This window comes from Rana temporaria, chromosome 4 (assembly GCF_905171775.1).
Source record: "Rana temporaria chromosome 4, aRanTem1.1, whole genome shotgun sequence".
Lineage (NCBI taxonomy): Eukaryota > Metazoa > Chordata > Amphibia > Anura > Ranidae > Rana > Rana temporaria.
This window is the reverse complement of record NC_053492.1, coordinates 163,183,281-163,205,073: the sequence shown is the minus strand read 5'-3', so window position 1 is coordinate 163,205,073 and position 21,793 is coordinate 163,183,281. Positions and strand designations below refer to the sequence as shown.

The following is a 21,793-nucleotide window of genomic DNA, read 5'->3' as shown; positions in this document are numbered from 1 at the left end:
AATACCTACAGTTGAGACACGCAGTACAGTGTGAGGGTAGACTCTCCCCACTGATTGTGGTAGCGCACCCTCTGATGAGAGATGTGCTCTCCACGGAGGACAGGGCAGGTATGATTTCACGGGTATATGCAAGACTGCTCCAACACACTCATGATGCCAGTAAACTTCCCTGCAGACGTGGGTGGGAGCGTGACTTGGGACCTATAGATGGGGAAACCTGGGAGTTGTGTCTGACATCCGCCCCCTTAGTCTCAGTCTCTGCATCTCAAAGACTATCACATTTATATTTACTACATAGGGTGTACAGGACCCCAGCCAGGCTACACAAATGGGGCTTTAGGGACACCCCCTTGTGCCCAAAATGCACTGCACAAACTGGCGATCTGCTACACATGATGTGGAAGTGCCCCAAGTTATTCCGGTATTGGAAATTCGTTCTGGATACTATAGCTCAGGTGTTTCAGATACCAGTTATTACTGATCCAGTGGTTTGCCTCCTTGGTGCCTTGGAACTACCTGATCTTCCCCCAAATGGCCATACCGCAGTGCTAAGATTGCTCTATCTTGCCCGCAAAGAGATAGCTAAACTATGGATAACCCCTAGGGTACCAACAGGCACACAATGGGTGACACAGGTCAACAGTATTTTAATACGCGAAAAGTTAACATACCAACATCGGGGTGCATTAAAGAAATTTTATTCTATGTGGCAGCCATGGCTAGATGTGCCGGGACTAGGCCCCTTGCAGTTGGTGAGGGACAGATTATTGCAGGGATAAAATGCCTTTGTTTCAGGGTGTGGGAATGCAACTGCGCTGTGAATAGAGAGAGAGAGAGTGGGGCATGCTACACCACTCATTGGAGAACCCAAAGAGGTGCTGAGAACATAATGGTGGTCCACAGTTCTTTTTTCTCTTTCTTTTCCCCTCTTCTTCCTTATCTTTTTCTTCCTTTTTTCTCTCTTTCTCACTCTTTTTCACTACCTGTCTCCCCTCCTCCCTTTGCTCTCAACCTTAGTTTGTGAAACTTCTTCTCACCCCCTGAGATTGCAGTCGGATGCTTCTGTGCACAGTCAGACTACATTCACCAGGGTTATAATGCATACTGATTGTAGTATTGTAAAGTGTAACACTTTCTCATAACTGCCTTGTTTACGTTTATGTTGGCAGGTATGCCATTAGAGTACATTGGTATTAGACCGAAACTTAATATACGCTGATATAAGATTGTATCCTGACCCTTTTTGCTTTTTCCCTGTATACTGCAAATGATACTTACCTGTCTGTGTGCAACCATGTGATTGTATCTCTATTTTTCTACAATAAACTTGTTTTTTGATTTAAAAAAAAAGACAGCTGGAGAATACTGAACTGGCCAACAATGAGCCAGATCTAAATCCAATAGAGCACCTGTGGAGAGATCTCAAAACAGTAGTTGGGAAAGGGAACCCTTCCAATCCGAGAGACATGGAGCAGTTGGCAAAAGAAGAGTGGTCCAAAATTCCAGTAGCGAGGTGTAAGAAACTCATTGAAGGTTACAGGAAGCGGTTGATTTCAGTTATTTTTTCCACAGGGTGTGCTACCAAATAATGAACTGAAGGTGTCAATAATTTTGTCCAGTCAATTTTTGGAGTTTTGCATGGAATATGTCAGATATGGCTTTTTGTTTTTCCACTTTTTTTGTGTCATACCAATTCAAATAAAACAAAATAAACATTTGTAATTGCAACAATATTCTGGGCGAAGTGGTGCATTATCTGACAGAAATGCAGGGGTGCCAATATTTTTGGCCATGACTATATATTCCATAGTTTGTGGACTTTATACCTTTTCTACAGACTAAATAATATACACTGACTTGAGCTATTTTCACCAAATAAATGTAGCCAAATATATTTTGGTCTAAATTCATGAAGAAATTTTATTTATAAGCAAAAACAAAGAAAATCATGTTTTGTTTTGTTTTTTCAAAATGTTTGGTCTTTTTTCGCAAAAAAAAAAAAACCCCGTGGTAATTAAATACCACCAAAAGATGGTTTTATTTGTGTTGAAAAAATTATAAAAATGTAATATGGGTACAGTGTTGCATGACAGCGCAATTGTCATTCAAGCCCTGTACACACGATCGGTCCATCCGATTAGAACGGTCTGATGGACAGTTTTCATCGGTTAAACGATGAAGCTGACTGATGGTCAGTCGTGCCTACACACCATCGGTTAAAAAACGATCGTGTCAGAACGCGGTGATGTAAAAAACGACGATGTGCTGAAGAAAATGAAGTTCAATGCTTCCAAGCATGCGTCGACTTGATTCTGAGTATGCGCGGATTTTTAACCGATGGTCGTGCCTACTAACGATCATTTTTTTTCTATCGATTAGGAATCCATTGGTTACATTTAAAACAAGTTGGCTTTTTTTTAACCGATGGATAAATAACCGATGGCGCCCACATACGATCGGTTTGGACCGATGAAAACGGTCCATCAGACCGTTTTCATCGGTTTAACCGATCGTGTGTACGCGACCTTAAAGTATGACAACGCTGAAAGCTGGGCATGAAGGGGGTAAACGTGCCCAGTATTAAGTGGTTGAATGGATTTTTAAGTATCCTCTATCCTTTACCAGTGACATATAGGGCTGCCACCTATACATCTTCATCCAACTTGGCAAATTTGTTTGGGTGCTCAAACTACAGTAATCCATCTTCCTAGCTTATCCTGACTTACTCCTCCACCCTTCACATCAACCCCAATAACCATCTGTTTAGTGAGCAGAAGATTCCTTTCAAAATTATTTGTTCACTTCAGAGATGCAATTTGCTCCTGCAGACCTCTAATGTGAAATTACCTGCTCACATATGTCCCAGCAGTATTCATCCTGGAACTGTTGTTCCATTATTGTATACAAGTGACACACTGTGCTCTCAGCAAAACCATCAACCTTACTAGCACTCATCATCCTAGTAACAAGAATAATGGGCCTGATCCTCAAAAGAGATACGCCGGCTTATCTACTGATACGCCGTCATATCCATGTTTCTATCTATGGAACTGATCCACAGAATCAGTTTCACATAGATAGGGAGAAGATCCGACATGTGTAAGGGACTTACACTGTCGGATCTTAGGATGCAGTACCGCAGCCGCCGCTGGGGGCATTTCTCGTCAAAATGCCGCTTTGGGTATGCAAATTAGCACTTACGGAGATCCACAAAGCTTTTACGCTTAGTTTTTTCTCCGTAAGTATTAGTTTGCTGTCGCAAAATTTGGGCTGCTTTTACAAGGCCTAAACTGTTTACACCTTGTAAAAGTAGACCCTTCTACCCTGCGTCGCTGTCTTTTTTTTTTTTTTCTGCCGCAACTCGTTTTTTTTTTTTACACCCGTCGCGATTCTCAAAGCACGTTGTGAAAATGACGTCGGGAGCATGCGCAGTACATCCGGCGTGGGAGCGCGCCTAATTTAAATGGGACTCGCCCCATTAAATTAGGAACGCCTTGCGCCGGACGGATTTAAGTTACACCGCTCAAAATTTCTAGGTAAGTGCTTTGTGGATCGGGCACTTAGGTAGAGATTTTGCGGAGGTGTAACTTAAATAGGAAAAATTACGTTCCGCCGGGTTTTTGTGGATTAGGCCCAATATTTCTTACAGGAAACTTTTAAAAAAGTTTAAAATTATACTTACAGGTTAAGACTTCTTTTTTGTCCTAATTCTTTTTTTTTTTTTCTAACTCCTGTTTTAATATGCTTTGGGGATCAGAGTTAATTGACAGGTGTAATTAACCATTAGTTGACATCTTTCTGACCTGCATCTGACCTTCTTCAAGTAGGTTTTGCATTCCCAAAGACTTGTATGGGAATGCAAAACCCATCTAACATAAGCAAAAGCCCACTGACGTAGACCTTTTTTGAAGTCTTAACATCACTTGATTAAAAGTTAACATTTTTTTTTTTCAAACCAGCTTTGACACCACCATTGGACCCCTTTATTATGCTGACCAGTTCCTACAACTGTCCATAAAACTGCCGAGCAGCAATATCTATGGCTTGGGGGAGCATGTTCATCGGCAATACAAGCATGATACCTACTGGAAAAGATGGCCAATATTTACCAGAGACGCGTTTCCCAATGGAGTAAGTGCTTGTTATTATAATCTCTTATTTAATGATTACAAGCTCATTACACCTGTTGTTTACAGTATCTCCCTTTCGCATGTAAGTAGCTTGCAGTCGGTAATTATAGGCAAAGCAATGTACCTGAGTAAGTACGTAAATGTGCTGTTTTCAATAAGCAATTATAAACAAAGAAAAGCTTACTCTACCTTAAAGCTTGTTAAACTATTGTAGGATGAATTCTATATTTCTAATTAGTGCATATTGTAATTCATATGCTGAGTTAAAAGAAATAATTCTGTAAGCTTAATTAAGCAGATTGTAGTGTGCCATGGTTTAACTAATATAGGATTAACCAACATTTGAGTTGTGAAATTAAAATGTGTCTTCCTGTATTTCATTAACATCAATTGAGAACAAAAATATGTTTTTTTCTTAGGTGACAACTCCAAGTGCAAATTTACATTGATCCTTTGAACCTATTTAAAGATTAGCTGCTCTTTCATTAAAACAAATAAATATTAACAGAACAGACATAGCTGGTCTGTCTTTACAAAATTAGTCACCATTATTTGACAACAATATACTCAAACAGCATACCTGGCATACTGTGTTTACAGCTTAGTTGCCCCTATATGTAGACCTCACTGGGTCCACAAGCTGCTAAAATGTGGGTAAGGCAGATATAACCACTTGTTGGCAACCTGAAGTGGGCTGCCGATAAGGGCAGCAGCATTGGAATGCTGTAAATTTAAATATGTTGTGATTTGTAAAGACAAGATTGCAGACAACTAAAGGAATTTTTTTAGTTGTTTTTTATGGTACCCTAGATCGTCCTAATATGCTAACAATAGCTTGGACTGATTTGGCCCACCATGTTCCACCTATAATCTAAACATGAAAATTAATGGTGTGCTGTTAGTCCCAAATCAGGTTTTGGGCTGGATTCACACCTATGCATTTTTAGTGCTTTTTGCATTTTGCAGATTTTTACTACACTCCATTTACCATGGTTTCCTATGGAACACGTTCTGTAGTGCAAATCTGCAAAATGCAAAAAGCACTAAAACTGCATAGGTGTGAATCCAGGCTTGGAACATAGGGCCAGATTCACAGAACAGATACGACGGCGTATCTCCTGATACACCGTCGTATCTGTTGTTCTATCTATGCGGCTAATTTGTAGAATCAGTTCCGCATAGATAGCCCTAAGATCCGACAGGTGTAATTGACTTACACCGTCGGATCTTAGGATGCAGTACCTTGGCCGCCGCTGGGTGGAGTTTGCGTCGTATTCCAGCGTCGGGTATGCAAATTAGCAGTTACGGCGATCCACGGAGGTTTTTCCCGTTGTTACGTCGGCGCAAGTCTTAGTTTCCCATAGCAAAATTAGGGGTACTTTAACATGGTGTAAAATTACTCCACCATGTTAAAGTATGCCCGTCGTTCCCGCTTCGCTTTTGAATTTTTTTTTTCCAGCATAAGTACGTTACGCACGTTGCGATTCACAAACACATCGCGCCGCCGTAATTTCGCGCAAAGCACTTCGGAAAAATTGCGAAGGGAGCATGCGCAGTAGGGAGCGCGCCTAATTTAAATGGTACCCGCCCCAAATGGGGCGGGCTTGCGCCGGACGTGTTTACAATACACCGCCGCAAGTTTACAGGTAAGTGCTTTGTGGATCGGGTACTAACACTGTAAACTTGCGGCGGTGTAACGTAAACCGGTTACGTTACACGGCCGCAATTCTATGTGAATCTGGCCCATATTTCTTAACCTGCTCCTAAAAACTAGGATCTGTTTGGATGTTAGGAGTAACTGTTTAGCTTGTATATCTATGCCTGAATCTATATAACAACACATGCAGCTGTATGTAAAAATGCATGATTCCATCATCATCATTGTGTTACTCTGCAGGATGGACATAACTTGTATGGTGCACAGACATTTTTCCTGTGTTTGGAAGATGAAAAGGGTTCCTCATTTGGAGTCTTTCTAATGAACAGCAATGCAATGGGTAAGTATTACATGTTTTTCTTTGATGGTAATTTACTCTACTTAGTATCAATATTGTATTGTTCAATAATTATTGATACAAGAGGTATTTGTAGTACTATAATAACCATACTAATACAAATACTGTATGTCTTAGTTGAGGGAGCCAAAAATATTGCATGAGCCCCCTTTTTTCTTGATGCACACTAGTTCTCCAAAAGGTGCAGAGAAGAGAAACAAAACAACAAAATATATCATTACACATGTACAAAACACCAAATGTATCCCTGAGACTCCTCTAACCACTCTCTTAAAGTGGAGCTCCAGTCCCCATAATATTTTTTTTTAAAAAAAGCTCCCGCCGTGATTGTTATTACTTGTACATTATAATTAGGAAGCAGGCAGGTGGCCATCTATGAAGTGGGCATCTGAAGCCCGCTTGTGACGTTTTACGGGATTCGGTGCAGCTGGCTACCCAGCATGCACCTCTCAATCTTGCGCCTACGCAATAATGACACTGCATGGACAGTTGATTGTCGAGTTTCATTCATATCAAATTCAAATACTGCAAGATTTCATTAGGCTTCCCAAAAACTCCTGGGATAGGTGATGCAGACAGTCAATGGGAATCGCCTAATGAAGTCATCACCTAGGCAGCCGGGACAGGAAGTGCTGACCGAAGATATAAAAAAAGGTATATAGAAACAAAAAAAAATGTCCAATTACCATTGTACACCGGGGGGGAGGGATTTGTGGAGGGGCATTGGAAACATTGGAAGATTAAACTCTGCTTTAATGACAGCAGCTTAAGCTCACCACACACATTACAGCCTGATTGTACAATCTCCTTTAGATCTACCAACAACTATGTAGTACAAGGGCTTGCATTTGACTTGTGCGGTTCATTTAGCTATCAGATGTATCTGAATCTCCAAATCACAGTAATAACAAATTTTAACTAATCCAAAATAAACTATAATGAAATTCATTCATTTCATTTGGACCTGTTAATGTTTTAAGCATCCAAAATAACGTAACAACATAACAAAAGATCCAAATACATTCAGATTCATTTAGTTGCATTTACAGTTTTTTTTTATTACAAAAAATGCACTACATATGAAATGGAAACACATTGCAATAAGTACAGTACGGTATAAGTTAAACAAGATGATTCCTACTTATGCTGCTTTCACACTGCTCAGTTGTGATTTTGCCGCATCTGTATCAGTTTTTTCCCTGCACACGGGACTGGAGGACACACTTCCCACAGGTGTGTTGTGTTTTTGATGCATTATTGATGACTTTATGCACTTTCTATTCATTTCAATGGAGAGGTGTGTTTTTTTATCCACACCAAACATGCACCAAAAATGCAGCAAGCAAGACTTTTAAGGGTCCTTTCACACTCATCAGTTTTTCAATTTTAAAAAAGCGGAAGAAAAATGCATGAAAAATGCATCCCTTTAAATCCTATGCAGCGCTTCACACTGGTAAGAGTTTTTTTTGGTGGGATTGCATTGCATTTCAGTTGTGCTTTCCAAAAGTCCTGCTTGCTGCAATTTTGTTGCAGTAAAAAAACTGCACCAAAAATGCACCTCTCCATTGAAATGCACTGGAAACACAGCAAAATGCATCAAAAATGCAACACACCTGTGGGAAGTGCTTTGTCCAGTCACATGTCCAGGAAAAAATGCAACGCAAGTACATCAAAAACATATTAAAAAGCAATGCATCACAGCACGCAGTAAAAACACATATTTGCCTTAGCAATGGAGCAATGTGAAAGATGCCTAAAAAAGGCAACAGAAATTTAAAGGACCAGTTCCATTGAATTTAAAGGGATGCATTTTTCATGCAACTTGTTATCAACTTGTAACTTCCAATCAAAAGTGTATTATTTTAGTGCAAAGCCATACAATATGATAAAGTAATCAGCCAGTTCAGGCATCACCAGCTCTATGATGCAATTGTAGGGGTCATTATTTGATACTTTATTGGTGTGACATACTGTATATCCTGGAAACAGAATTAAAAAGTATAATTTTGTACTTACTGATCTGTCATCCAAAAAGTATTGTGTAGTGTGAGCCTGTCTCTCATTGTTATAGTAGTGAATTCAACTGTGACAGCCTATTGATGCAGGCCCAGTGCAACTGTCATGTCTACAGCTATTTGCAAGCTAGTCTGTGATTTACACAGTTCTTATGTTGCTCCGGTTATAAAGTATATACATTAAAAAGATTTTCTGTCAAGTTCTTATCTGTATACTACGCCTGGCAACCAAGGATACCCTTACTATTAAATCCATACTGGCTAGAACTGTTTTAGAGACCCATTTTCTCAGGCTTAGTAGATGTAATCCTACATAATCCTAAACAAAGAATGCATGCTTATCCTTGTAAATATCAGCAATAACTCTAATTTTGATATACTTCATCCATATAGTCACAAACTGTGCTATATGAACAGTAACAAAGTAATACATGGAGTGTGCTACCTTAGTACATTATTATTTTTCTAAATGTTAATATGTGTTCAAGACAGACCTTATAAATAGGTATGTGATGGCAATAAATGTTCTCCCTGTGCTCGGATTTCCAACTACACTCCAAAGACATTCTGATTGAGTAATTGGCTCCTTACTAAATCTGCCCAGTATGTATGCATCTGAGATGAGGATCCTGGATTGGAAATTCCTTGAGGGCAAGGACTGGTTTGAAAGTTAGGTGTGTAAAAGTGTAAATAAAAGGCTCTATATAGATGCCTGTAAAAATTAGAGTCTGGTGACTCCTCTCTGTTGCTTATGTGCCTCATTTCATCAGGTATTGTTGAATTAATCAATTTCCTGAATTTGTAAAATATGTCTGTTTAGTAATGGGCCTCTTTATTTATCAATACAGAGGTAGTAATTCAGCCTGCTCCAGCAGTGACATACAGGACTATTGGAGGAATCCTTGACTTTTATGTTTTTGTGGGTAACACTCCAGAAGAAGTTGTTATGGAGTACCTAGAGGTAAGAGTTTTTTGTTGATGTTAAAAATAATTCCTATTTCGGGGGTTCTTTGAATGTCAGAAATGGTCATATAGAAAAAAAAATGAATTGCATATAAAATGCAACCAGATGACATTCATGAACCAAACTTTGCAAAGCCTGGTAAAGAAATAGTGATCTAATTATGCCTATGCAGTGTCAATATGTCGCATATATAATTAATGTGATAGGCTTTAGTCAAACTGTAATTATAATTAGATCTGATCAAATACAGTAAAATCTTGGTTTGATAGTAACTTGGTTTGAGAGCGTTTTGCAAGACAAGCAAAATGTTTTAATACATTTTGCCTTGATATACAGATGATGTCTTGATATAAGAGTAGCGTCATGTCACAACTGAGTATAAAAAAGAAGAGAGGAGCCTCTAAGTGTAGCAATATGGTTATATTTAATGAAGGTACAACATTTAGCAACATATTGCTACACTTAGAGGTGCCTCTCTTCTCTTTTATACCCTGTAAAAAAATGCTTTGATATCCAAGTGCTTTGGATTACAAGCATGTTTCTGGAACGAATTATGCTCAAAAACCAAGGTTTTACTGTATAGGCTTCTGGTATGCAAATAATGACTTTTCCTATAAATCTAGCATTTAATTCTATCTTTCCTCCTTGGGTCTTTAAAGCGGGGGTTCACCCCAAAAAGAAATTTTTAACATGACATTCAGCCGGGTTGTCAGAATGACAATCGGCTGTTTTTTTTTTCTTTTCAGTGCCGTACATACCGTATTTTCACTGCCGCTACCGGGTATGTAATGTGCGGGACTGGGCGTTCCTAATTGATTGACATGCATCCGACCGGCATCCGACCGGCACATACAGCGCGTCACGAGTTGTTAGAGCCGACTCGTAATCCGGCTTCTTTCAGCAACTCGTGACGCGCTGTATGCGACGGTCCGAAGGATGTCAATCAATTAGGAACGCCCAATCCCGCACATTACATACCCGGAAGCGGCGGTGAAAATACGGTATGTACGGCACTGAAAAAAAAAACAGCCGATTGTCATTCTGACAACTCGGCTGAATGTCATGTTAAATATTTTTTTGAGGTGAACCCCCACTTTAATGTGTCCCAAGAAGAAGGCTTGGGAGTAAGAAAGCATAGGACCAAGCTGGTATTTTCAAGGAACTGTCAAGATTTGACAAGCAGTTTTACGAAAGGTGACCTCTGCTTATGCATTTGTATACCATATGCTCAGTTTGATTAGTCAAAGTTTGTGACAGGTTAACTTTACTAAAGTTACTGCATCGGATTCTAGGATAAAAGAAGCAGAAAAGAATTTCTCATAAATATTTATTAACATATTCCTTGTAAAAGCAGTAGTCTTTCAACTACAATAATTCAACCCATGTTCTTGCTTCTTTCCTCTTTTCCATAAATGTTTTAGCCCACTCCAGCAAGCTACATTAATGCCTTTTCATGCTAAATCACTGATCTGTTAAAAATATCCTATGCATTTTATTATTATTTTAAAAGACAAAAGAAGAGATCAAAGCATACTTTTACATTTACCTTTTTTTTTGTTTAATAGTTTATTGGTAAGCCGTACATGCCAGCGTATTGGACTCTTGGCTTCCATTTAAGTCGATGGGGATACAAGACGTTGGATGAGGTGAAAGGCGTGGTTGAAAGAAACAGAGCCATTAATATCCCATATGTAAGTCAGCCAGATTTCAAAGACACAGTAAACTGGCATAGTCTTGCGCAGGCTTGTTGCTAGGATTGGAAAGGAGAGGAATGAGGCAGTTATGCACGCTGCACTGAATGGTTGGAGTGGTTAAATTGTGCTAACAGTTGGAGGGGTTTAAAGGGGCATGATTAAAAAAAAAAAAATAGTCTACTCATTGTATATACAGAAACATATGCCACAATTAGTGTACCTACAAAATATGCTTTAATTACTGTTCTACAAGTGAAAGACTAACATGTACAAAGATAAGCACAATTATCTGCATACAACCTACTTTAAAGAAGGATGTTAGCAAAATAGTCAGTGACTATTTAGCAGTTTTTCAGACAATAAACATGATGGTCAAATGTATGTAAAGTATATTATGGCGTAAAAACTGCAGGGATCAGATGTATATAATGTACTTAAAGTTAATGTAAAGTCTTGGTTTTGTTCCCCCATAAAAATAATAAATCAATCCTGCTCTGTTGCAGTGGATTTGCACAGAGTAGCCCAGATCCTCCTATTCTCAGGTCCCTCTTCTGTGCTCTTGGCCCCTCCCTCCCGTTCAGTACCCCCACAGCAAGCAGCTTGTTATGGGGGCACCCAAGCTGAGTCACAGCTCCCTATGTCCATTCAGACATGGAGCCCTGCCCAGCCACGCCCCTGTCCCTCTCTCCCCTGATTGGCTAGCTGACTTTGATTGACAGCAGCGACAGCCAATGGCGCCACTGCTGTGTCTCAGCCATCCAGGAGGGAGAATCTCGGACATCTGAGACACTCGTGGACATTGCTGATCAGAGAGGGACCTCAGGTAAGGATTAGAGGGGCTAAGGGGGGCTGCTGCACACAGAAGGCTTTTTATCTTAAAGGGGTTGTAAAGGTTTTATTTTTATTTTTTAAATAGGTTCCTTTAAGCTAGTGCATTGTTGGTTCACTTACCTTTTCCTAATGGAATTTTTTCCTCTACAGAGCATCATTAACAATGTTTATTCAGTTTAAATAATTACAGAGTAGTAGGCAATAGAGCTGGCATTGTGGCTGCCATATGCCACCCAAATCTTGTCCAGTTCATAAATTGGAGCCATGGGTGGTCCTTGTGTTGCCATCAGGCTAAATAACTTTATTGTTTCTTCTACCCTTGCCAATGTAGATGCAGGCACTATTTGGTATTGTGACATGGGTACCAACTGTCAGAATACATTATCTGGCAGCTGAGATTTGTCCAACTGTGCTGTTTAGCACTGATGGAGGAATCTGTTAGGTTTCTTTATTTTAGCCTAAAAAAAAACTATGGGCTAGATTCAGTAACACCTACGACGAGCGTATCAGTAGATACGCCGTCGTAAGTCCGAATCTGCTCAAATTGAGATATGCTTAAATGTTGCTGAGATACGACCAGCGTAAGTCTCCTACGCCGTCGTATCTTAGGGTGCATATTTACGCTGGCCGCTAGGTGGCGCTTCCGTTGATTTCGGCGTAGAATATGCAAATGAGCTAGATACGCCGATTCAGAAACGTATGTGCGCCTGGCGGATTTTTTTATGTCGTTTACGTAAGGCTTTTTCCGGCGTAAAGTTCCTCCTGCTATATGAGGCATAGCCAATGTTAAGTATGGACGTCGGGACAGCGTCAAATTTTACGTCGTTTACGTTGTTTGTGTAAGTCGTTTGCGAATAGGGCTTTGCGTAAATTACGTTCACGTCGAAAGCATTAACTATTTGCGATGTGATTAGGAGCATGCGCACTGGGATACGTTCACGGACGGCGCATGCGCCGTTGGTTAGAAACGTCATTTACGTGGGGTCATGTTTTGTTTACATAAAACACGCCCACCTCTACGCCGGCACATTTACGCTACGCCGCCGTAACTTAGGGAGCAGGTTCTTTCTGAATACAGAACCAGAACTAAGTTACGGCGGCGTAGCGTATCTGAGATACGCTACGCCCGCACAAAGTTATGGCGGGCTTTCTGAATCTAGCCCTATGAGTGTATGGCCACCTGTGAAATTGGTTATCATTTCTGAGGAACACTTCTAAGAATGTCTGCATCTAATTTTAGTTGATTTTCAGATCAAATGAAAAATTACATTTTTCTTTAACCACATTTTCTAACGAATGTACTAAAAAAGATTTTTTGATTTTCTTTTTATTATATTTTTATTATATACTTTGTTGACTGTCTTTTGTCCACAATCTATTTCTGGATGTTCCTGCTGTTGTTTAATCTAAACGAGTAGGCCCTTAGTCCACGTTTCCACTATTGCGACCCCAAAGTTGCGCAATTTAGATTGCAACTTTGATGCGACTTTGAGTGCAGCTTTGATCCAACTTTACACTCTCTGGATCCAAGTCACATCAAAGTAGTGCAGGCACCTATTCAACGTCGCTGATTTTCAAAGTCGTATAGATTGGAAAGGGTGCAATTGAAATCAATGGGTTGTAATTTGTTATGCAACTTTATATGTCCAAAGTTGCATGACAAGTTGCATTAGTGGAAACAGAGCCTTGGATATATGCTTGAACAATGCAATGTTATTTCAACAACACAAGGGTATATTTACACCACAGCTGTATTAGCTGTATAACTGTTGTTTTGTTTTCACATATCATATATGGCTGTTTTTGATAACACTTGATTATTTTCTTTGCAAACTTAATCAGCCTCCAATATAGAGCCAATCAATACTCAATATATAAATGACAAAGGGCATTAGCTTTACAGTAATTAATTTTGTTTTTAGGATGTTCAATTTACTGATATTGACTACATGGAAAACAGAAAAGATTTCACCTATGATAAACAAAAATTTGCAGACCTCCCTCAGTTTTCTCAAAATCTACATGCCAATGGCCAAAAATACATCATCATATTGGTAAGTACCTTTTCATTTTGGTAAATTTAGAACATGGTTTAACAATATTAAGTGAATCTGTCACATCCAGTAAAATGTATAAATGTTATTTAAATTGTTTGTTTAAATGTTTAAATGTTTACCAGATATTCATGTTGTTAGTATTCTATTCTTCTTTCCAGGATCCTGCTATTGCCAATACGCCTCTTATTAATGGTCCGTATGGAGCATATGAAAGAGGAAACAGTTTAGGTGTTTGGATAAATGAATCAGATGGAAAAACTCCGCTTATTGGCGAGGTAAAGCATTATTTAACTATATTATAAGAAATATTCAAAATATGTTTAAAGAAAGAGGTCTGGAAAATGACTGGTTGCGAAATATCAGAAAGGAAAACAAAAAAAATCCCAGATTTAGCACATTTTTTACAATAGGATTGCAACCAACAACAGGACCACATGCCTATAAGGTTGTTTAGAAGCTAGAAAACAGTAAAGGTATGTTCACACCATAAACAATGGAAGTGTGTTGGCCAGCACAGTCCCACCGTATGACAAGGCAAAATACTCTGTCTTCTGTGTGCCCAGTTCACACCACCCCTTTATTTGGCCGCTAGCGTCGCCCCACTATCTCCCGAATAGCACTGCTAAAATGATGGTAAAGCGCCGCTAAAACTAGCGGTGTTTTACCGTCAATGCCCACCTGCCCCAGTGTGAAATCAACCTAATACTAAATAAGGGGCAGCATGATTTTTCAATAAATGTTGGTATGAAATTGATATGTCACTAGTTTTCCTAATAACCATTCATTCTTTATAATAATAATTTTACACATGTCTGGTCTTTGCATATTGAAAAATGTTCCACTGTGATCTGAACTGTCTTAGTCATCTTTCTAGCTTGTTGTCTATGCATGTATTTAAAATGTAGCAAACAAGCTTGTTTTAAGACAGTGGGAATACCTGGCACTTCATGCATTTATTACAGTAGATCATCTTTAACTTATAATGCTGTATCTTGGAATTAGACTAAATGCATACTAGACATAATCCATGCATAATACGTTTTTTTTGTTTTACAGAAAACATGGTTGATTGAGCATAACATAACAATATTATTCATCTTTATGATAGGTTTGGCCTGGAGTTACAGTGTTTCCTGACTATACCAATGATGCTTGCACAAAGTGGTGGATTGATGAGTGTAAGCGGTTCTATAACGAAGTTAACTATGATGGCATATGGATTGTAAGTGAAATATGATTCATACATATATTTTATTTTGATCATAAAATTTGTTTTTTTGTATTTGTGGCAACATGAACAGAAAGTGATTGTAAACATGTCATACTTACTTGCTCTGTGCAATGGTTTTGCACAGAACTGATCATCCTCTTTTTGAGTCCCCCGTTGTTTCTCCTGGCTCCTGTTCCCTGCCAAGTGCCCCTCATAGCAAGCCACTTGCTATGGGGGCACTGGTGCGTACTCGTGTACTTGTCTCAATCCAGAGCACTAAGTGTAATTTTTTTGTCTGCTGCTTCTTCCCTCTACTATCTGCATGAATCACTTCGTACATGTTTTTCTCACATCAAGAGAAAAAATTTGACTGGAGAGGGAACCTAAGCACACAGTTTATTTGACACCCTAACTCCGTTCCTGTGTGCTGTGCGGAGGCGGAAATGTTTCTTCCCTCCAATCAGCTCTCACTGAGCTCTGCAGAGTGTAACTTTAGCTTCTCTCCTCCCCCTCCCCCTCCCCCTCCCCTTTTCGGAGCTGAGAGATCTTGTGTAAAAAAAGGTTTTAGTTGCTTTTGAATAGAGTGGGATATGGTTGAAATCCAGGTGTTAAATGTTGCCTGTATCCCTGTTGGGATACTTTTGTCTTATCCAAGGCCATATTCACACCTGTGAATGGGCCTAAAAACAATTACTGGCCTGGAACACCCAATCAGGTTTTTGCGCATAATCATCGATGGCCCATTCACAGGTGGGAAAAAAGTGGTTTTATTGCTGTTACATACCTCTCAGAGAGATATCCACCCATATTCTGTCCAGATAACATTAGTACAAGAAGTAAGTAACAATCTCACAAAGTGAGACACAGCAATGAAAACCTCAAAAGATCTAAACCTTCATGACAAATAACAAAATAACATAACATAATAAGATATCCTTTAATAAAAGGTAAGTTTAAAGTTGAAGTCCAACCAAAACCTTTTAAAGTTTTGTCTAGATTGGAAAAAGGGTTTTGCTATCTGGTTCCCGTTTAAGAGATTTTGCCTCACATCATGTTGCAAAGATAACCCAAATTAAGACCAGATCTCTCCAAAGTTAGAACCTCAGTACTGTGTAAAGCAGAGTACTGTAGAAAGTATGAAGCTTGCAAAACTGGAATGAAGTCAGTACACTTCTGATATGCTTGTTCCTAGTGGTTATATCAGCTAGTATGAATTGGATAAACATGGCTACCCGTCAACTAGTATTTTTTTTTTTTTAGGAGAGTTTAGCAGCAGCAACATACATTTTCTCTCTGCATAGGCTTTATTTAAGTTCTGTTCAGGGCACTTGTGGTTATGCTTTGCCATGCAAGCATCTTCTTATGCACTACAGTCCTTCCCAGGCCTGAACACCACCTCCTGGAGGCTGGGAGATCTTCCATCTGAGTAAGCTCCCACGCCATCCAACACCAAAACTTAATCAGGGTGGACTCCTGAAACTTGTTGCTGGCAAGCAAGCATTGGTCAACAGGAATACCTTGGAGGCAATGCCACTTTGCCATCAGTGACAATGACAGTGTCCCTTTAAATATTGATATGTATACACCATTAATGCAAAATGAAAAAGTATTTAGAGCATATTTTGAATGGATTCTGACCATTACAGTAATTTGTATGTTTCATGTCAGAATATAGAATTAGAAGTTATTCACTATTAAAATGTTATTAAATTATTATTGCATTCTTAAAGTGTTTGATAATTGTTTAACAGGACATGAATGAAGTTTCCAGTTTTGTGAAAGGATCAAGCAAAGGCTGTGCTGTCAATAATCTTAATTATCCTCCATATACACCTGGTAAGACAGAACAAAAAGAATGAACAATAATGTTCTATTGAGCTCTACAATAAAATGGAAATGAGATGATATACATTTTTGTCATCTACTAATCTGTTAACTCAATATTTTTGTGCGTGGGTTCTGTGGAACAACCTTAGCAAATTTAATATGTAATATTCCTACTAAATGGAAATTAATAACTAATCGAAAATGTTATCTTACAGTTTATTAACTGTTTTTTTCTTGGGTCAACTGATATCAAATCTTGATTGTAAAAAAATAAATATATTACAGGATTTATTGAATGCCACCAGTTTGTAGAGGGCTTTACAGGCCCTGTATGTGAGAGCTTACAATCTAAATGGGATGGGATATATTTTGTTCTATCAACTCTTTAAAACACTAAACGACACTGTAATACAGGGTGCAAACACCCATATATCATAAATGTATTAATATAGTGCAAATAGTGTTAGAATATTATTTTACAACAACAATCACCAATAGAATATAGTGCAAAATTGCTTTACGCACCAACGTTTCCATGAATTACAAAGTGTCCAAACTTTTTCCTTTATAGTTAAAAATAGTTATTGATATGAGATCAAGCAAAACATTAAAGAGTACGAAGAGATGAATCTGTGATTAACATGTGTAACCACCAAGGGCATGGACGTCTGCTCCATAGGGCAAGGGGGGCAATTGACCCCTCCTGGAAAATCGAGAAGGTGTTGAAGAATCTCATGGCCGCGGGCTGTCTGAGCAGTTCCGAGCCGTTTGTCACACAGGTACAGCGAGCAGAGTGAAGCTGACACCCCTCCAGTGTTTATGTGTACACAGGGGAGGGATCCTGCTGCCTGTGCCGCACTGATCTGAGGTACTGAATGAGATGGGGGGAAGGGGGTCTGTTTGTGCTGAAGGGGGTTTCATCTGTGCTGAAGGGTGGGTCTGTGCTGAAGGGGGGTCTATCTGTGCTGAAGGGGGCTCTGTGCAGAATGGGGGGCTGTGCGGAATGGGGGGGGCTGTGCTGAAGGGGGGTCCATCTGTGCTCAAGGGGGGTCTGTGCTTAAAGGGGGTCCATCTGTGCTGAATGGAGGGGTCTGTGCGGAATGGGGGGCTGTGCTGAAGGGGGGTCCATCTGTGCTGAATGAAGGGGTCTGTGCAGAATTGGGGGGTCTGTGCTTAAGGGGGTCCATCTGTGCTGAATGGAGGGGTCTGTGCAGTATGGGGGAGTCTGTGCTGAAGGGGGGGTTCATTTGTGTTGAATGGAGGAATCTGTGCAGAATGAGGGGGTCTGTGCTGAAGGGGGTCTATCTGTGCTGAATGGAGGGGTCTGTGCAGGATAGGGGGTCTGTGCTGAAGGGGGGCCCATCTGTGCTGAATGGAGGGGTCTATGCAGAATGTGGGGGTCTGTGCTGCAGGAGGGTCCATCTGTGCTGAATGGAGGGGTCTGTGCTGAAGGGGGGGTCCATCTGTGCTAAAGGTGAAGTCTGTACATTCTCTAGGCTAAATTTATATGGGCATGGAGTGAAGCTGAATTATCTCAAGAGCTATTTCACACTGCCAGCTGGCCGCCTTATCGGTAAAGTGACGATAAAAAGCGGTGCTTTATCACTATTTTAGCTGCACTATTCGGCCGCTAGCTGGGCGCTTTTAACCCCTGCTAGCGTTTGAAGAAAGGGTTAAATGCGATTGTGTATTGCCGAAGTGCCCCCCCCCCTCCAAAAAAAACAGCGGACACCCATGACCAAGGGTTTCCTATCATTCAGCTGCAGGGGGATAGAATAACAGTAGAGAAGGACGAAGCTATTGGGGTGGAGACTATAGGCCAGATTCACAAAAGAGATATGACTTTGTATCTCCTGATACGCCGTCATATCTCTGTGTTACGGCCGTCCTAACTATGCGACTGATTCATAGAATCAGTTACGCATAGCTAGCCCTAAGATCCAACAGGTGTAATTGAATTACACTGTCGGATCTTAAGGATGCAATTCTAGGCCGGCCGCTAGGTGGCGAGGCCATTGCGGTCGGCGTAGAATATGCAAATGACTAGTTACGGCGATCCCCGAACGTTCGCGCTGCCCGTCGATCTAACTTTACGTTGTTTCCGTCGAGTTACGCCGTGTAAAATTAGGGCTGAGCCATAGTTGTTCTAAGCCATGTTAAGTATGGCCGTCGTTCCTGTGTCGAAATTTAAAATACCACGTTGTTTGCGTAAGTCGTCTGTGAATGGCGCTGGACGCCATTTACGTTAACGTCAAAACAAATGACGTCCGTGCGACGTCATTTAGCGCAATGCACGTCGGGTAATTTACCCGACGGAGCATGTGCAGTACGTTCCTGAAGGGGGATATGTGCTGAAGGTGGGGTCTATCTGTGCTGAAGGGGGCTCTGTGCAGAATGGGGGGGCTGTGTGGAATGGGGGGGCTGTGCTGAAGGGGGGGTCCATCTGTGCTCAAGGGGGGTCTGTGATTAAAGGGGGTCCATCTGTGCTGAATGGAGGGGTATGTGCGGAAAGGGGGGGCTGTGCTGAAGGGGGGTCCATCTGTGCTGAATGGAGGGGTCTGTGCAGAATTGGGGGGTCTGTGCTTAAGGGGGTCCATCTGTGCTGAATGGAGGGGTCTGTGCAGTATGGGGGAGTCTGTGCTGAAGGGGGGTTCATTTGTGTTGAATGGAGGAATCTGTGCAGAATGGGGGGGTCTGTGCTGAAGGGGGTCATCTGTGCTGAATGGAGGGGTCTGTGCAGGATAGGGGGTCTGAATGGAGGGGTCTGTGCAGGATAGGGGGTCTGTGCTGAAGGGGGGCCCATCTGTGCTGAATGGAGGGGTCTGTGCAGAATGTGGGGGTCTGTGCTGCAGGGGGGTCCATCTGTGCTGAATGGAGGGGTCTGTGCTGAAGGGGGGGGGGGTCCATCTGTGCTAAAGGTGGAGTCTGTACATTCGCTAGGCTAAATTTATATGGGCATGGAGTGAAGCTGAATTATCTCAAGAGCTATTTCACACTGCCAGCTGGCCGCCTTATCGGTAAAGTGCCGATAAAAAGTGGCGCTTTATCATCATTTTAGCTGCACTATTCGGCCGCTAGCTGGGCGCTTTTAACCCCTGCTAGCGTTTGAAGAAAGGGTTAAATGCGCCCCCCCCCCTCCAAAAAAAAAAGCGGACACCCATGACCAAGGGTTTCCTATCATTCAGCTGCAGGGGGATAGATTAACAGTAGAGAAGGACGAAGCTATTGGGGTGGAGACTATAGGCCAGATTCACAAAAGAGATAGGATGGCGTATCTCCTGATACGCCGTCGTATCTCTGTGTTACGGCCGTCCTAACTATGCGACTGATTCATAGAATCAGTTACGCATAGCTAGCCCTAAGATCCGACAGGTGTAATTGAATTACACTGTCGGATCTTAAGGATGCAATTCTAGGCCGGCCGCTAGGTGGCGAGGCCATTGTGGTCGGCGTAGAATATGCAAATGACTAGTTACGGCGATCCCCGAACGTCCGCGCTGCCCGTCGATCTAACTTTACGTTGTTTCCGTCGAGTTACGCCCCGTAAAATTAGGGCTGAGCCCTAGTTGTTCTAAGCCATGTTAAGTATGGCTGTCGTTCCCGCGTCGAAATTTAAAAAACCACGTTGTTTGCGTAAGTCGTCCGTGAATGGCGCTGGACGCCATTTACGTTAACGTCTAAACAAATGACGTCCGTGCGACGTCATTTAGCGCAATGCACGTCGGGTAATTTACCCGACGGAGCATGTGCAGTACGTTCGGCGCGGGAACGCGCCTAATTTAAACGGTGCCCGCTTAATAAGCTAAATGAACATTCACAACCTCTACTCCTTAAATCTACCTCAGTGTATACCTACATTTTATCTTGCTCATTATGGACTTAAATTACTAGTTTCAACACAAGTACCTATGAAACTTGCTCATGACAGTGGATATTGGCAGCCTGATCATCCACTAACAAAGTAATAATGTGTGGATGCCCACTTTAGGTCCCAGAGGGTTGTGCACCTTCTTACATTCACTCTTTCTTCTTTATTTTTATTCCTACCATTGTCATGGACAGTCGGAAAGTATTATCTAGAGTGCTATATTAATCTTTTTTTTAAATGCAATAAATGAAAATAAGGCAAAGCAAGTATAAAAATAATGCCCGAATCTCATTCTACTGTCTACCAGCACAAATAACTAGTAATTTCTTTGAATAATTTTGCTTTTTTTTTTTTTATTATTGTAACTGCTCACTTCTCACCACAATAAAAACACTGTTACTTAACCTGATTATTGCAACTGATATTTGAATGTAGCTTCATTCTTCAATTGGATTTTTTTTTAAGGTAGCTAAACATGATCTAAACTGAACCACTATTTCTGTCACAGCACAAGTGTTTCCAAAATATTTTAATAATGGCCGTAAAGGTTAATGGCGGAGTTTGTTTGTAGCTTGACTTATTGATCACTGTGAACTGCAGTGTTCATTAAACAGCATTTGTGAAAGCTACATGGCAGTGTGTCAAAGACATAGCACATTTGTAACTCCTTTCTCCAAGAAAACAATCTTCATAGAAATTAGACAAACATAAAGTGCACTGAATTATTGTTTACAATGCATATTTTTGTATTTCCCACAAAGCAATTTTGGACAAAGTAATGTATTCCAAGACAGTCTGCATGGATTCGATACAAGCCTGGGGCAAACATTATGACGTCCACAATTTATACGGATATTCAATGATTCTTTCTACTGAAGAGTAAGATTTATTCACTTATTTGTTTTACCAAGGTTACATAAATTATTTTATACTATGACATACACATATATTGACCAATATTTGTTTCAAAGAAGAGCTCCATTCATTAAAGTTTAGCTGAAGTCTTCCACCATTTTATTTCCTTAAAGTAGAACTATAGGCAATTTTCTTTTCATTTTGGATAGAGTAAGGGAGGGTTATAACCCCTGTCAGATTTTTTTTCACCATCTGTGTCCCATTGCATAGATTTCCCTTCACATCCTGTCCCATAGCCAAACAGAAAGGCAGAGGAAATCCCTGAAA

The 21,793-nt window shown here is 40.6% G+C and overlaps 1 protein-coding gene across 3 annotated transcripts in view; it reads left to right on the top strand.

Moving 5' to 3' along the window:
* The window catches only part of SI (sucrase-isomaltase), a 318,808-nt gene that overhangs the window by 71,389 nt on the left and 225,626 nt on the right, over positions 1–21,793 (top strand). For all 3 annotated transcript variants that reach the window (XM_040349295.1, XM_040349296.1, XM_040349297.1), the window contains exons 6-14: positions 3,960–4,131; positions 6,028–6,127; positions 9,009–9,121; positions 10,690–10,815; positions 13,572–13,703; positions 13,865–13,981; positions 14,815–14,928; positions 16,668–16,752; positions 21,373–21,490. In XM_040349295.1, the coding sequence (XP_040205229.1) occupies positions 3,960–4,131; positions 6,028–6,127; positions 9,009–9,121; positions 10,690–10,815; positions 13,572–13,703; positions 13,865–13,981; positions 14,815–14,928; positions 16,668–16,752; positions 21,373–21,490 (1,077 nt within the window). The remainder of the gene's footprint in view (positions 1–3,959; positions 4,132–6,027; positions 6,128–9,008; positions 9,122–10,689; positions 10,816–13,571; positions 13,704–13,864; positions 13,982–14,814; positions 14,929–16,667; positions 16,753–21,372; positions 21,491–21,793) is intronic.